Here is a 13813-nt window from a genome sequence, read left to right as displayed (position 1 = left end):
CCTGAGGCCCATACTCAAGCCGGGGAAGGGCCTTTGGGCGGTCACGGCATATCGTCCCGTGGCCCTCACCTCCTGCGGGTGCAAGCTGCTGGAGCGGGTGGCGCTGCGCAGGATGGAGGCCATCGTGGTGGAGGAGGAGGCGATCCCGGAGCAGCTCACGGGGTTTCGAAAGCACCGAGCGGCGGCCGACTCCATCACTGACGTGGTGGCGGCCCTGGAACACGCCCGTGCCACCAGGCAGGTGGCTGCCCTGGTGCTGCTCGATGTGAAGGGCGCTTTCGACAACCTGCAGCGCCCCGCCATCTCCTTGGCCATGGAGGAGGCCGGCATTGCGGGGAAGCTGCGGGGCTTCGTCGAGGCGTTCCTAACGGGCCGGACGGCGCAGGTGCAGGTGGGGAACGTCTTGTCGGCACCTCGGCCAGTGGATATCGGCACCCCACAGGGCTCCGTCGTCAGCCCCTTCCTCTTCAACCTGGTAATGGCAGCCCTGCCAGGCTGCCTGCCCAGAGGGGGGGGGCACAGGGTACACATGTCGGTGTACGCCGACGACATTGCCCTGTGGGTGCTTGGACCGAAAGGAGACGGCAGGGCGGTCGTGCAGCAGCTGCACGCGGCTATGGATGCGGTGCGGTGCAAGCTTGAAGGTGTCGGCCTGCAGCTGTCGGCTGCAAAGACAGAGGCCATGCTTGTGCACCCGAGCGCATCCGCCCGCGGAAGGACGAGGAAACTCCGCATAGACGGCGAGGAGCTCGAATGGAAGACCAGGGTGAGCTACTTGGGGCTCACCCTGGACCACAGGGTGGACTTCCGCCAGGCCGCCAAGGAGCTACGGGCCAGGGCACAGCTGGCCACCTCGGCCGTGCGGAAGATGGTCGCCCGGGACAAAGGCTGCTCCCAGCAGACAGCCCTGCGGCTGTACAGCGCCTCGGTCGTGGGGCTACTGATGTACGCGCTGCCGCTGGTCACCCTGCGGAGACCCAACTGGCGGCAGCTGGAGGGCGACCATCGAAAGGGCGTCCGCGCCTGCCTTGGCCTGCCCCGAAACTCGCAGTGCGACAGGACGCTGGCTGAGGCAGGGGTGTGGACGCTGGAGATGACGGCCGAGCAGAGGGCCCTGGGCCACATTGACCGGCTGCGCCGAGCCGAGGGGGGCGGCCCCCTGCTGCAGCGGCTGCGCACCCACCGGCACTCGCGCATGGGGCGCATGCTGGCCCGGTACGAGCAGGTGGTGGGCACCACAGACTTGGGGCCCTCCAGCCGCCCTCCGGACCTGGCGGCCGAGCTGCACCTTGAGATTCCGGGCCTGCGCAGCAAGCGGCGAACGCCCCACTGCGGGTTGCTGCAGCTGACCCGGGCCGTCGTCTGGAAAGAACTGGAGGGCCACACCCTGGCGTACTCGGATGGCTCTGTGCGGCGGCGGCAGGGCTCCGCTACAGCGGCCGCCGTGCTGGGGGAGGCCACCCGGCAGGCCCGGCTGCACTACGCCGCATCCTCGGCCACGGCAGAGCTTGTGGGGGTCCAGCTGGGCTTGGACCTGCTGCTGGAGCTGGAGCCCGCACCCGAGCGCTGCGCCCTGCTGTGCGACTCCCGGGTGGCTCTGCTGCGCATCCGGGAGGGCGACCCGCACTCCCCTCTGGTTCGAGGAGTGCGCGAGAAGGCGGAGCGGCTGGCAGGCAGGGGTGCCCGGCTGCGGCTGCAGTGGGTGCCCGGCCACATCGGGCTCGAGGGCAACGAGCGGGCGGACGAGCTGGCCGCTGAGGCCCACGAGCTGACGCCCGCGGCCACGGATGCCCAGGCAGCGGCGGACGACTCCCGCCTGCTTATACAGCGGCACGTGCGGGCACAGCACCCGGACCCGCGGCTGGCTGCTGGAGAGGCCCCACCACCTGTGCGGGCTGCACGGCTGCCCCGACAGCAGCGTTCGGCAATCCTGCGCCTCCGCGTGGGGGCGGTGTGGACGGCGGAACGAAAGCACCGCCTGGGGCTGGCAGACAGCCCTGCCTGCCGGCACTGCCGCACACCTGTCCAGTCCCTGCCGCACCTGCTCTTCGAGTGCCCCGAGTATGCGGCAGGGAGGCCGGAACTGCTGGCCGCCCTGGGAGGAAGGGCTCGGCCGCTAGACGAGCTACTATGGCCGCCGGGCAACACCAGGGAGAGGGACTGCGTCCACGAGGCGCTGGGCGGCTACCTGGAGGCCTCAGGGCTCCGCCTGGCACTTGACTCTCTGGCACAGTGACTGTGTGAACTTTTACGAGACTGTGCGAACTTTTTTTTTTTTTTCTCTTGCTCCAGACTTTGTGTGGGTGTGGGAGTGAGTGTTAACTTGTAAATATGCCCCTCTCTCTCTTGTGTTCTGTAAACATGTCACCTCTATCATCTGTCTCTCCTCTCTATGAATCTGTCATCCTCTGCCCCAACCCCCACACCAGCAGGTGTTCCGGTGTCCACCCCTAGGTGTGACAATTTACGCCTGCTGGTGGTCTTTCCTTTCCTTTTTCTTGACAATAAATTCATTCATTCATTCGCAGCGCGGGAGTTGGATCTGGACTTCGGCTGAGTTGAAGTGGACTTTGACAGCTCGGATATTCGATTTCAGGAGAGTAGATTGTGGACTTTGATTAAACTCGGTTTTCGTGGAGAAAGCTTCGCTTTTTAACCTTCTCTTAAGAAAGGGGCAGACCTAAGCAATGTCAAGTTAATGCTAGTGAAGACCACCCTACTCCGCTGCTTCCTTAGTATTCGCATTTCAATTGCGACGCCGGCCGAATTTTAGGGACGCAGCACCTTAGGAACTCGCTTTGTCCGGGGCTTGTCGTCCGTGTACACAGTGCTGCGCATGCGCAAAGAGCATTGGATTAGATTGGATTGTATTGGATTAAAAATGATTGGATTGGATTGGATTGGATTACATTGAATTGTATCGGATTGGATTGGATTGGATTTGTATATACTGTACACACGCGCTGTCACCCATTTACATGCGCGAGTGGGCAATGCCACGGGTGATTTACGGTAAGAACGATCCCCAGCGCTTCGCCCACTCGTCATGATTCACTTCGTGGAGATGCGTGAATTTTTTTTAGGCTTGGCTGGCGCGGTGTGTGATGCCTGACATAATGGTGCAGAGCTTGCGCCTTCGCTTCGTAATCTTAACGAGCGTGGCTTGATTCCGGCGCTGGTGTGGGTGTTTGTTTTTATCTTTTAATGTTTCGATAATTGCTTTCTTTATTCGGTTATTGCTTAGTTTGTAGTTGGTTACATTATAGGGTTAGATTAACGCTTACACTACCTTGGATTAGGTTTGATCAGATTACGTTAAGGAAAGCGTCGTGTTTCTTGCTTAGCGAATTTGCGAAAGTTTGGGAATGCGGAGTAGTGCTGCTGGACGCATCGTTACGCAAGATAACGCGAACGCACATCAAATTTAGTGGAGTGCTTATAGTGGCGTCGGGTGGCAGCGTAGACACAGAAAAAAAAATAATGGGCGGAAAATCGGCGAATCGTCTACTAATTCGAAACATTCTTACACCATCTGTCTTAAATGTAATTTTTTGTACACAGATTTTGTGACGAGTAGCTATTTTGGGCTGCTTTATTGCTTTAAAGTTTTTCTTCATTTATTTTTGCCAATGATGTACGTTTCCGCTGTTATAGCGACTAACTCCCTCAACCGCACCTATAGTACATTTTTTGCCGATGCAAGGCGTGGTGAACGGTTCGGCCATTTTCCCTATTTTCATACGCATTTCCTACGTTTTGGGCGAATTCCTTCATTTTAGTCTGCGTTTTTTTTTTGTGGGGACGCAAATTTTGAACTTTTTTTTAGTTCACTGATGTGAAATGTTTAATTATCCTATTTTTGTGTGTTTTTGCTTTTCAAAACTTTATTGGGCAAATTATCTCTATTTACGCTATCATAATGATTAGGTAGTGTATATTATCCCGGCAACTGTGAGAATTACCGTGAGAAATTTCTCACGACAGTCGCCTAATATTAGCTAAGCACGCTACGCGTAGACGCTAATGCCGTAAGTATTCCCTAAAAAGCCGTGTTTGCAACTGCCCTGTAGCGCTGTGGTATAGTACAAGGTTTTAAACAAGAAGGTTCAGGTTCGAGTCCGACATTGCGATGTTTTTTTAGCTTTCGGAATTTTTCGGTCATCGTGATTTTATAATACTGTCTTTTACTCTGGTTTTTTTACTATATCAAGAGATCGACGCACAGGACTTCTAGGATGGGTTGAATTACGTTTAATATAGGTTGTGTGTTCTGTGTCATTGGGCTGGGTTAGATTAGGTTTGTTGCAGTTGGGCTGGATTTGGGTAGATTATGACGCGTTCGGTTAGGTTACGCTAGGTTCGGTGAGGTTGTGTTATGTTAGGTCACATTAGGACGTAATATTATTGAGCAAAATTTAGGGTAGCCAGCTTTTATGGAAACTGCCGTGAGGTTAGACGCAGCCTAACGATTAATTGAGTTAATTGCGCCAATTATCCGTTTTTGTGCATACGCAGGGCGTCACACGGTCATCGCTGTAGGGGTACTCGGCAAAGAATGATGAGCACTAAAAAGCGCTGTACAGTACAAGACGGATGGGCCATCGAAATGTTCATGGCTAATTGGCGGCGAGAATGTGGTGTAGGTTCATCCGCCGCGCAAACTAAAACAGCACACGTCACAAACTACGTGCGGGACCTTGCATAGATGAACAAACATTAGGCGCACCGTGCTAGAAATTTCGGCTCGCTCCCTAGTGAGCAAGTTTAGCGTAATTCGTTGCTCTTTTTCTTGCCCGCTCTGTCATACCTTTGATTTTCGAATTATGTGGAGCTCGCAGCTTTAAAAAAAACGGTAGTGTCATTCTTTCTCAATTTTTTAATAGCAGGCGGTTTTTAATCACCCCCTTACCGTTTGAATAGCCCATGCGTCAATAGCCTCTTTGTCCGATCCCCAAAGGAGCAGTTACCGCGGACCGTGGCGATTAAAATTACGAGCACGAGGTCGCGGGTTCGATTCCCGGCCGCGGCGGCCGCTTTTCTGATGGAGGCGAAAAGCAAAAACGCCCGTGTGTACGAGATTTCGGCGCACGTTAAAGATCCCCAGGTGGTCGAAATTAATCCGGAGCCCTCCACTACGGCGCGCCTCATCGCCTGCATTGCGTAGGCGCGTTAAACCCTACAATCAATCAATCAATCATTAAAATTACATTTTCTGGAGGCCTAAGTATAATTTATTCAATCCAATTCAATCCTATCCGCCGCAATCCAAGCTTCCTGTCATTCTACGGGTTAGCGATAAGCCTTGCGAACAATTAGTGCAAATGAAGCCTCGGGTCGACGGTACTTTTGTCGCACGTCAACGAAGATTTTTCCCAAAAAGAAGGTTGCCGCATGACAAAAACAATTCCTCGAGCGCTTTCCGGGCGAAACCCTGCAGGCGAGATTTCTCAAATGGCTTTTTTTGCACGGCGACATCGCCATGGCGTCTCGTTGTTTGCTTTCGGCGCGCATTACTTCTAGAGTAATGCGCGCCATATATATATATATATATATATATATATATATATATATATATATATATATATATATATATATATATATATATATATATATATATAGCGAATCAGAAAATTGGAAATGAGGGGCTCCGTGAAATAAGACAGAAAATAAGGGTTGGCAGCATATATATATATATATATATATATATATATATATATATATATATATATATATATATGCTGCCAACCCTTTCTGTCTTATTTCACGGAGCCCCTCATTTCCAATATATATATATATATATATGGCGCGCATTACTCTAGAAGTAATGCGTGCCGAAAGCAAGCAACGAGATGCCATGGCGATGTCGCCGTGCAAAAAAAGCCATTGGAGAAATCTCGCCAGGGTACACTCTCTGTGGTAGTGCACCATACTCCGCATCCGGTAGTTTTCCCTTGTCTTGAGAGGCAGATAGCCCCCGTTATCTCACCGCGTACCGCGTACTGCACAGAACTGCTGCTACGACGTGTACATACGTGCGAGGTACTTCGTCTTGAGTAAAGCAACCCGAATGGACACGACAGTACAAGCTGAAGAAGGGAGAAGTTGGTGTGCGCAAGGGATATCGTTTTTTTTTTTTTTTTTTTTGCGGTTGCGGAAGCAGCGAAGGCTAAGCAACTCACCTCTTTTTTGTTGATCTGGTATTCCTGGTGAGCGATTCCCAGCTCAGTCTCTGTAGGTATGGGCTTTTCCTTGTCGGCGTCATCCTGTACAAAAAAAAACAGAAAAAAAGTTGCTTCTGTGTAAAGGATGTTTCCTTCGACTTGCAACCAGACCAATGTTGTAGCAGTAAGCGTTTCAGAGCAAACGTTCGTTGTGGGGAAATCCCCGCCACCAATGCCCTTAGTGTTTTTCACTCTACGAAATCATTTTGAAACAACAGAGCACGCTTTAATTTGTGTGCTGCAGTCGTTTCACGTCTAATTTAGTCCGCAACTTAGATAGTATTGCTGCTGCGTAGAGTAAACGTCTTGTAAGTCCCAAATTACTAAGACAAAGTGTTTGATTTTTTTTTTCAGTGTGTGTATTTTCACACGTGACTGCAATTCCTATTGCTAAGTACCCACACATATTTCATTTGTTTTTAACTCGTGAATTCACTGAATACGCATCTACCAATGAACTTGCTGGCGTCGGAAGTACACCTCTGCACCGAATTGAACTTAATCTACGCGATCTATGTGCGGTGTATGAGGACAAAATTGCAATGAGCCCCCTTCCCTATTTCCAAATGTCTTCGTGCTCACAAACAAATAAAAATAAGTCGTAATAGCTGTTCGTGTCGGGATAGCAGTGAATCGATATGAACTTATAAACGCCCTGAGACGCTGCAACATGCTGTTGAAGAGCAATATGCTGTTGAAAAGTAGCACAAACGTCAGGGTGCACGGAGGCCACCGAAGAATACCACCGAACGTTGACTATACGAATTCGGGTTTTATGATTTTCCCGCAATGACGAACAAATAGAATTCCACCCACACTTTCTCCTGAACACGGTTTCTCTATCTAACGAACTTCCCGATTTAGCGAATATTTCCTTGGTCATGGTGACTTCGTTAAATATCAGTCAACTGTAATACATGCAGTCGTACTTCTCACAAGACAAAAAAATAAAGAACACGGGTCATTGCCTTCCCACATGCCTCAGGCTACGAAGATTGTGAATGGAACATCGGAGATTACCAGTGCTTCGAAAGGATCAGAGCGCAGGAGTGGGTATGTTTGTAATATTATAATCAACTGCAGCGCAACAAATCAAAGAACGTTGATTATTGGTAGTTTTTGCAATGGAGCTACATATGGACGTTGCTCCATGAGATAGCGTTATAATTGCACGAAGGAATATCAGTGTTTCCACCCTTTATTTCAAAGCATACATTTGAAAGAATACACGGGCCAGTATTTTTGTTTTTGTTTTCAGCTATACACGTGTTTTGAGAGAACGAAAACAGAAACGAGGCTGAAAAACGCGGAAGTTCTTCCTCCCACTATTCAGTACGGTGTGGCATATTTTCTTTACTGGTATTGCTTAGCGTCTTGACTGCCAATCCTCGCGAGATGTCAAAAACGAATGTATAAAGGTTGTGCTTTCTTTGCAGCGAAAAAGCAATGCAAGTTGAGGTTCGTTCGGGCCATTACGTGACCTGCGCGTCTCTTCGCAGTATGACCTTTCCAGCGTCTTAGACCTTGGCGTAGCCGTTTTATCACTGAGCTGCGCCGGCGCCCACGTGATTGGCGCAGTCGTCAGGACTGTCAAACTGCGCATGCGCAACACAGTCCAGAACGCGAGAAGATGTAATCGAGGAATAAAGAACGAAAAAGTGACCTTCCAACTCCGTCCGGAGAGGGGTCATATTTTATCATTAGGCTGGGGTAGCGCAAATTTATTGGGCCAGTCGACACGACGTTCAAACTACGCATGCGCAACATACTAAAGAGCATGGGAATATGTTATCGGGAATTAAGGATTTAAAAGGTAAATGACCTTTCCAGCTTCTTATTCCTAGGAGCAGCCATTTTATAGTTGGGCTGTCTTACTGAATGATTGTTTTGGCGCAGCCGACCGGACTATCAAACAGCGCATGCGCGGCACAGTCGAGAAAACGTCAAAATGTCATCGAGGATTAAGGAGTAAAAAAGTCTATCGCCTTTTCTGTTTTTTCGCTCTAGGAGCAGCAATTTTATGACTGGCCTGTGCTGGCGCCAATTTTATTGGCGCAGTCGACAGGAAGATGAAACTGCGCATGCGCAGCAAAGTAAAAAAAATTGCAAAGATAGTAACGCAGATTAAAGAAGGAAAAAGTCATAACCTCTCCAGCTTAATTATCTTAGGAGCAGCCATTTCGCCATAAGGGTGTATCCGACCGATTTAATTGGCGCAGTGAACAGGACGGGTTAACTGCTCCTGCGAAGCACAGTCTAGAACGTACCAAGATGTTATTGAGGAGAAAAGAACAAAAAGGATGTGACCTTCCCAGCTGATTCGTCCTAGGGTCAGCCATTCTCTCATTGGGGTATACGATTTAATTGGCCCAGCCAAGAGACCCATCTAACTGCGGATGTGCAGCACGGCCGAGGACATGCCAAGACGTCATCAAAGCCTAATAATGAAAATGGTTTAACACGAAAGTGTTCTATTCTCGGATAAACGAAGATTTCGCTGACGTCATATCCGTCACGGAAGTGACGCCTCGACAATGAAGCATGCGGCCTGTAAAGGGTGCACCCCTGCACATAGAGTCTTCTTGCGAGGAAGCAACGCTGAGTACTAAAGAGTACGTTATGCTTAGGGTTGTTCGTTTTCGGGTTTTATATTTCAACACCAAAGTGTTTTATGCCGGGATACACCAAGATTTCACTGACGCCTTATCGGTCATGGAAATGACGCCAGTACACCTTTGCCGAAGCGACCCGCCGGTAGGACGTCGCTCGCCAAGCACACCCACAAGACGGCCGCCGACTCGCAAATCATGCCCACCTGCTGATTTCCCTGCAGATTTCACGTTCGAGTTTGACTGATTCCTATGACAGAGGAATGAACCACAGTTTTTTTACATAGCAGAAGGCAACCACCAAGGCTACGCTCGAGCGTGCCGTGCATAACCTACGCCTGTCGACAGCGCAGTGAACCCGGCGTCACACAACAAACGCTCGCGAAAACACCGGGGCTTCTTTGGACCACCATTATCACCATCGCGATCGAAACAAGGCTACAACGATGGCCGGAATGATGACAGATGATCACTGCAACCGAGTGCTCCGCCGCTCGCTGGCAGCGGTGCATTCATAAACGGGCTTCCGTAAGAGGCAGGTCATCACGTCTGCGCGAGCAGCGATAAATCATCGCGTACGACGTCTTCGAATGGGAGGAGGCATCGCGGCGCCTATCGTCGACCCCAAACTGCTGCCCTCAAAACACTGAACCCACCTTTCTACTGGACAGAGTACGGTGAATTATGGAATCGCGCCCTCTCTCAGCTTGAGCTCTGGAATACCACAAGAAACCTTTTCGGTTGGAAAGCGTGAATGCCCTTTCATGCCATAGCGGCAGTTTTTCATTGCGAACGCACACGCTCTCCATTAAACCATAATGATCCAGAGCTTCTCACATTTATTGTTTCAATTTTTCAGTGCACCTCGATGATATATCTCTTTTCGGCGTTAGTTCTCCGTGTTTAAAAATAACTAGCGCATTATTTGTTTGTACATAGGTGTATTTCGAGAGATCGGTTGCGCAATGTAGAATAGAGTACAAGTTTTGATTGATTGATTGATTGATTGATTGATTGATTGATTGATTGATTGATTGATTGATTGATTGATTGATTGATTGATTGATTGATTGATTGATTGATTGATTGATTGATTGTAGGGTTTAACGCGCCGATGCAACGCAGACGATGCGGCGCGCTGTGTTGGAGGGCTCCGGATTAATTTCGACCAACTGGGGATCTTTAACGTGCGCCGAAGTCTAGTAATACGGGTGCTTTTGCTTTTCGCCTCCATCAGAAAAGCGGCCTCCGCGGCCGGGAATCGAACCCGCGTCTTCGTGCTCTGCAGCGTAACGCCCTAGTCACTCAGGCACCACCGCGGGTTGTGGGGCGTTTAAGCAACCACCCCCTTTCAACAATTCGCAAGCTTTTGTAATCAAGATAAACATACCTCTCCGGATGCCGGGAAAAAAATTAGAGGACATCTAAGCACCCCTTAATAATTTTTAATGTGACAGCCACCATTGTCACCATTATGTGACTTGGTAATGGTAATTGGTCACCATTAATGTGACTAATTACCATTTTTTTGGTAATTAGTACTGTCACATTCAAAATTAACCAATTGAACGACCCTGAGTGCACATTCTAGCCCTGCGAGTAAGGTTCTCGAGATTTGCTGCGGACTGTGTTTTCAAGGTTCGCAAATAAACTGGGGCTGGTTATGTTTTAGTTTTTACTTTCAGTAGTAGTTTTTAGTAGTAGTTTAGTTTTAGCAGCAACACTTGGACGATATTGGCAGAGAATTCTAGGCGCGCACCGAGCAGTCTGCTTCGCTGGCGACTGTTGCGCTGCCGGCCTCGCCCGGCTACCACAACAGCTCACTCTCCGCTTTCCACCTGGCTTTGAACCTTCCCAGGCGTTTCCTAGCAACCCAGTTCGTTTTATTTGCATTTTGATAATGGGAAGTACGCGCAATGTAAAGCGCCACAGGAAAGGGAGTTCGGGACCCTTTTCTCTGCTACAGACACCGGGGATGCCGGCTTTTTAATTAAACTGGTAATTTAGTGCTCGAACAACAAAACAACAAAAAAGCAGGTTAGAGCTCAAATTCTCACTCTAAACTGTGACACCTTCCGTCAAACAGACACGGAACCGAATACCTTGGTCTACTGTTACTATGACACCACGTCAAAACAACCCTACGGCAGTGCATATGCAAACCGTAATACGACTTTTATATTGAATCGCCGCATTACTCGAGCCACGGAACAATAAAACCGCCGTTTACAAACCTTCTTAGTGCACTATCGGGATACGCTAATCCAGTGTGGTGATTAAAGGGACCGCGCAACACTTTCGATAAACGCTTTCACTCTTTCCTTCGCGTCTGGGAGCACTGCGAAAGCTATATTCATCGCCAGCACGGAGCGGCACCGCGTGATTTGCTCGTAGCACCAGACACGCCTTCCGTTTCTGCTTTGCTTTTGTGGCTTTGTTTTTCAAGTTGCTATCGAAAACCGTTAATTTCTGAAACTGAAGGAAAACCGGCCAACAGCCGCTACATGGCCTAAGTGACGTAATCCGAACGGTCGAAGAACGTCAAGACCGGGAAAGAGAGAAAAAATCTTTTGAGCGAGTGTTCAAGTTATCTGAGAGGCATAGAGCAGTAATTTCTGGCTGAGGTACTTAGCGGCCCCCTAGTTTAAGTACTGGGTGTGTTGGGTGATTACGTTCTGCTAGCATTTGAGATTTCAAAAAAGAAAGTTGAAAGAAGTGTTGCAGGGTCCCTTTAAGGCTGTAGGCATACTGACATGTCCACCGTGCCTTGCAGGTATTGAAGGTATTACTGTTTGCGGCCCCCTAATCTAAGTATTTGGTGCGTTGGGTTACTACCTTCTGCAAGCATTTAAGATTTCAAAAAAAAAAAAAAGTTAAAGAAAGTGTTGCAGGGTCCCTTTAAGGCAGTAGGCATACTGACATGTCCACTGTGCCTTGCGGGTATTGAAGGTATCCCAGTTTCTTTGCCTACAGGTACGTAACATATTTGGTACCATGTCAGCTGAATTCACTTCAGGCATTGAGTGAGTAGCCTAGAAACCCGCATTCACTTCAATATTTCTACAGAACCAAAATTCTCCTCAATTTCTGCTTCGTTCACTCTGAAGGCTAAGCGGCAATAGAACAAGTTATACGAGCTTTTATCAGTGCGCTTGAACAACTTGCAATTCTGCGAGCTGGTAGGCGGGAAAGTGTTCAATACGGAGCAATTAGGAGAATTGGCACCTTGCGCGTCAAAATTGATCTTACAAATAAATATTAAATCAGGGAATGAAACTCTCGGCTGATGATTACCAAACTCTCACCAAAACCTGTGTATTTCAGTGCGCTGCATAATACAAGACATTGATTTATTGATCGACTGGAACTTTTTTAAAAAAACTCTTGATGCACAGACTCATAGTGCGCCATTTGATCTCGACGTCGGCACACTTGTACAGTGTCCGAAAAATGCCTCAAAATTGCTACAACTGAGAAAAACCACAGACCGAAGAAACGACGTTCAAACTCCTTCAGAAAATGAAATTACGTGCGCAGTGACCATATCTTTCATGCCTCAGCAACGCAGTATCGGGAGAGGATCTGTTTTACGTTTACTGCGATGGCAGCCTATGTTCTGCGAGTTGTAGTAAGTAATTTAATAAAAGTACAACCTCCAGTAGCGTATTTCGAGCCAGAAATGCGAGCTTCACGAAACACGGGTTTCGTATTTATGCTAAAGCCTTCACCGATAAACCTCGAAGAGAAACTGGCTGTTTACTTTTCGAGGGACTTCTTTTAGAAGGAAGCTTCACAAGTATTCATCTCCAAAGTCAGCAAGGTATGCCTTGTGGCAAAGCCAATTTTCTGTTGAAATTTTTTTTTGGATTTCTAGAAAGCGTAATGGTGTCATACCTTACAATTGTAAGTTCAGTACTCCGCTTAAAGGCAGTCGCTCTATCACACTTACAACGGTGAAACCCAGCCTTAAAGACGCAAACACGAGAGAGAGCAGACGACACACACGCTTACCAAATGCGTAAGCATGGTTATGATAAGTGCGTGAGTGTTTCCTCACTAACAGTATCACGTAAAGAATCTGAATATTTGAAAAAAGAGCCGATTTTGAACTGCGTCATCAGCTGACCTTCTTACTTTAGTTTTTACGGCGCATGCCCTGGCCTTGCTTTTCCTTCGGAATATTATTCATTAAACTGTTGCTAGTCGTCTTTAAGGCTTAGTTTCACCGTTCTTCAAAGTATGTACCAACAGGCCCAACAGCAAACTCTTCCACTCTTAGAAGTTAACAAGAGAACGCTACGCCGATTGTCTTTAAGCGCGTATAGTAAAACAACTATCGAAGCGGTGCAGGGAGATACGGGCTGGTCCTTGTTTAAAGACCGAATAGCTATGCTGAAAGTTGAAAAAGAAATGTATCGAAGTAAGTAGAGAACTAATGCTTTCAGGTACCTCCGCATGAAAACAGTGCCTGTGAACCATTTGAGGGACTTCTGTTACAGCGAAGTTTCACCGGTATTCATGTCCGCCGTCAGCAAGATATGCCTTGTGGCAAAGCCAACCTTTTAGTGCAAGTTCCTTCGGATTTCGGAAAAGCGTAATGGTGCCATACCTTATATTTGTGAGTTCAGTACTCCACTTAAAGGCAGTCGCTCTATCACACTTAGAAGTTGACAAGAGGACGGTGCGCCGCTTGCCTCTAGGCGCGAAAAGGAAAACAATTAACGAAGCAGTCCAGGGAGATGCGGGCTTGTTCTAGTTTAAAATCGTAAAGCTATACTGAGAAGTTGAAAAAAAAAAGGATCTCAGTAAGTAGAGAACTAATGCTTTCAGCTACCTCCCCATGAAAGCAATGGAGAATCGGGGAAAGCCAAGGTACCAAAACAGAAGTCAAGCAGACAGAAACAAATAAATGGACGAAAGATGGGGGAAACCGAACCGAAAACATCGTTCCCCATGTACAGGGCAGATAAATTTGATGTCAGA

General features: G+C 48.5%; 1 protein-coding gene across 6 annotated transcripts in view; it reads right to left on the bottom strand.

The window, feature by feature from the left end:
• LOC144138220 (BAI1-associated protein 3-like) overlaps nt 1–13813 on the bottom strand; it is a 500259-nt gene that overhangs the window by 194976 nt on the left and 291470 nt on the right. For all 6 annotated transcript variants that reach the window (XM_077670407.1, XM_077670408.1, XM_077670411.1 and 3 more), the window contains one exon: nt 6180–6263. In XM_077670407.1, the coding sequence (XP_077526533.1) occupies nt 6180–6263 (84 nt within the window). The remainder of the gene's footprint in view (nt 1–6179; nt 6264–13813) is intronic.

Source organism: Haemaphysalis longicornis, unplaced genomic scaffold, assembly GCF_048455015.1.
Source record: "Haemaphysalis longicornis isolate Haplotype H1 unplaced genomic scaffold, Haemaphysalis longicornis Haplotype H1 scaffold_5, whole genome shotgun sequence".
Classification (NCBI taxonomy): domain Eukaryota; kingdom Metazoa; phylum Arthropoda; class Arachnida; order Ixodida; family Ixodidae; genus Haemaphysalis; species Haemaphysalis longicornis.
The sequence above is the reverse complement of the archived record's forward strand: the minus strand, read 5'-3'. Positions and strand labels throughout refer to the sequence as shown.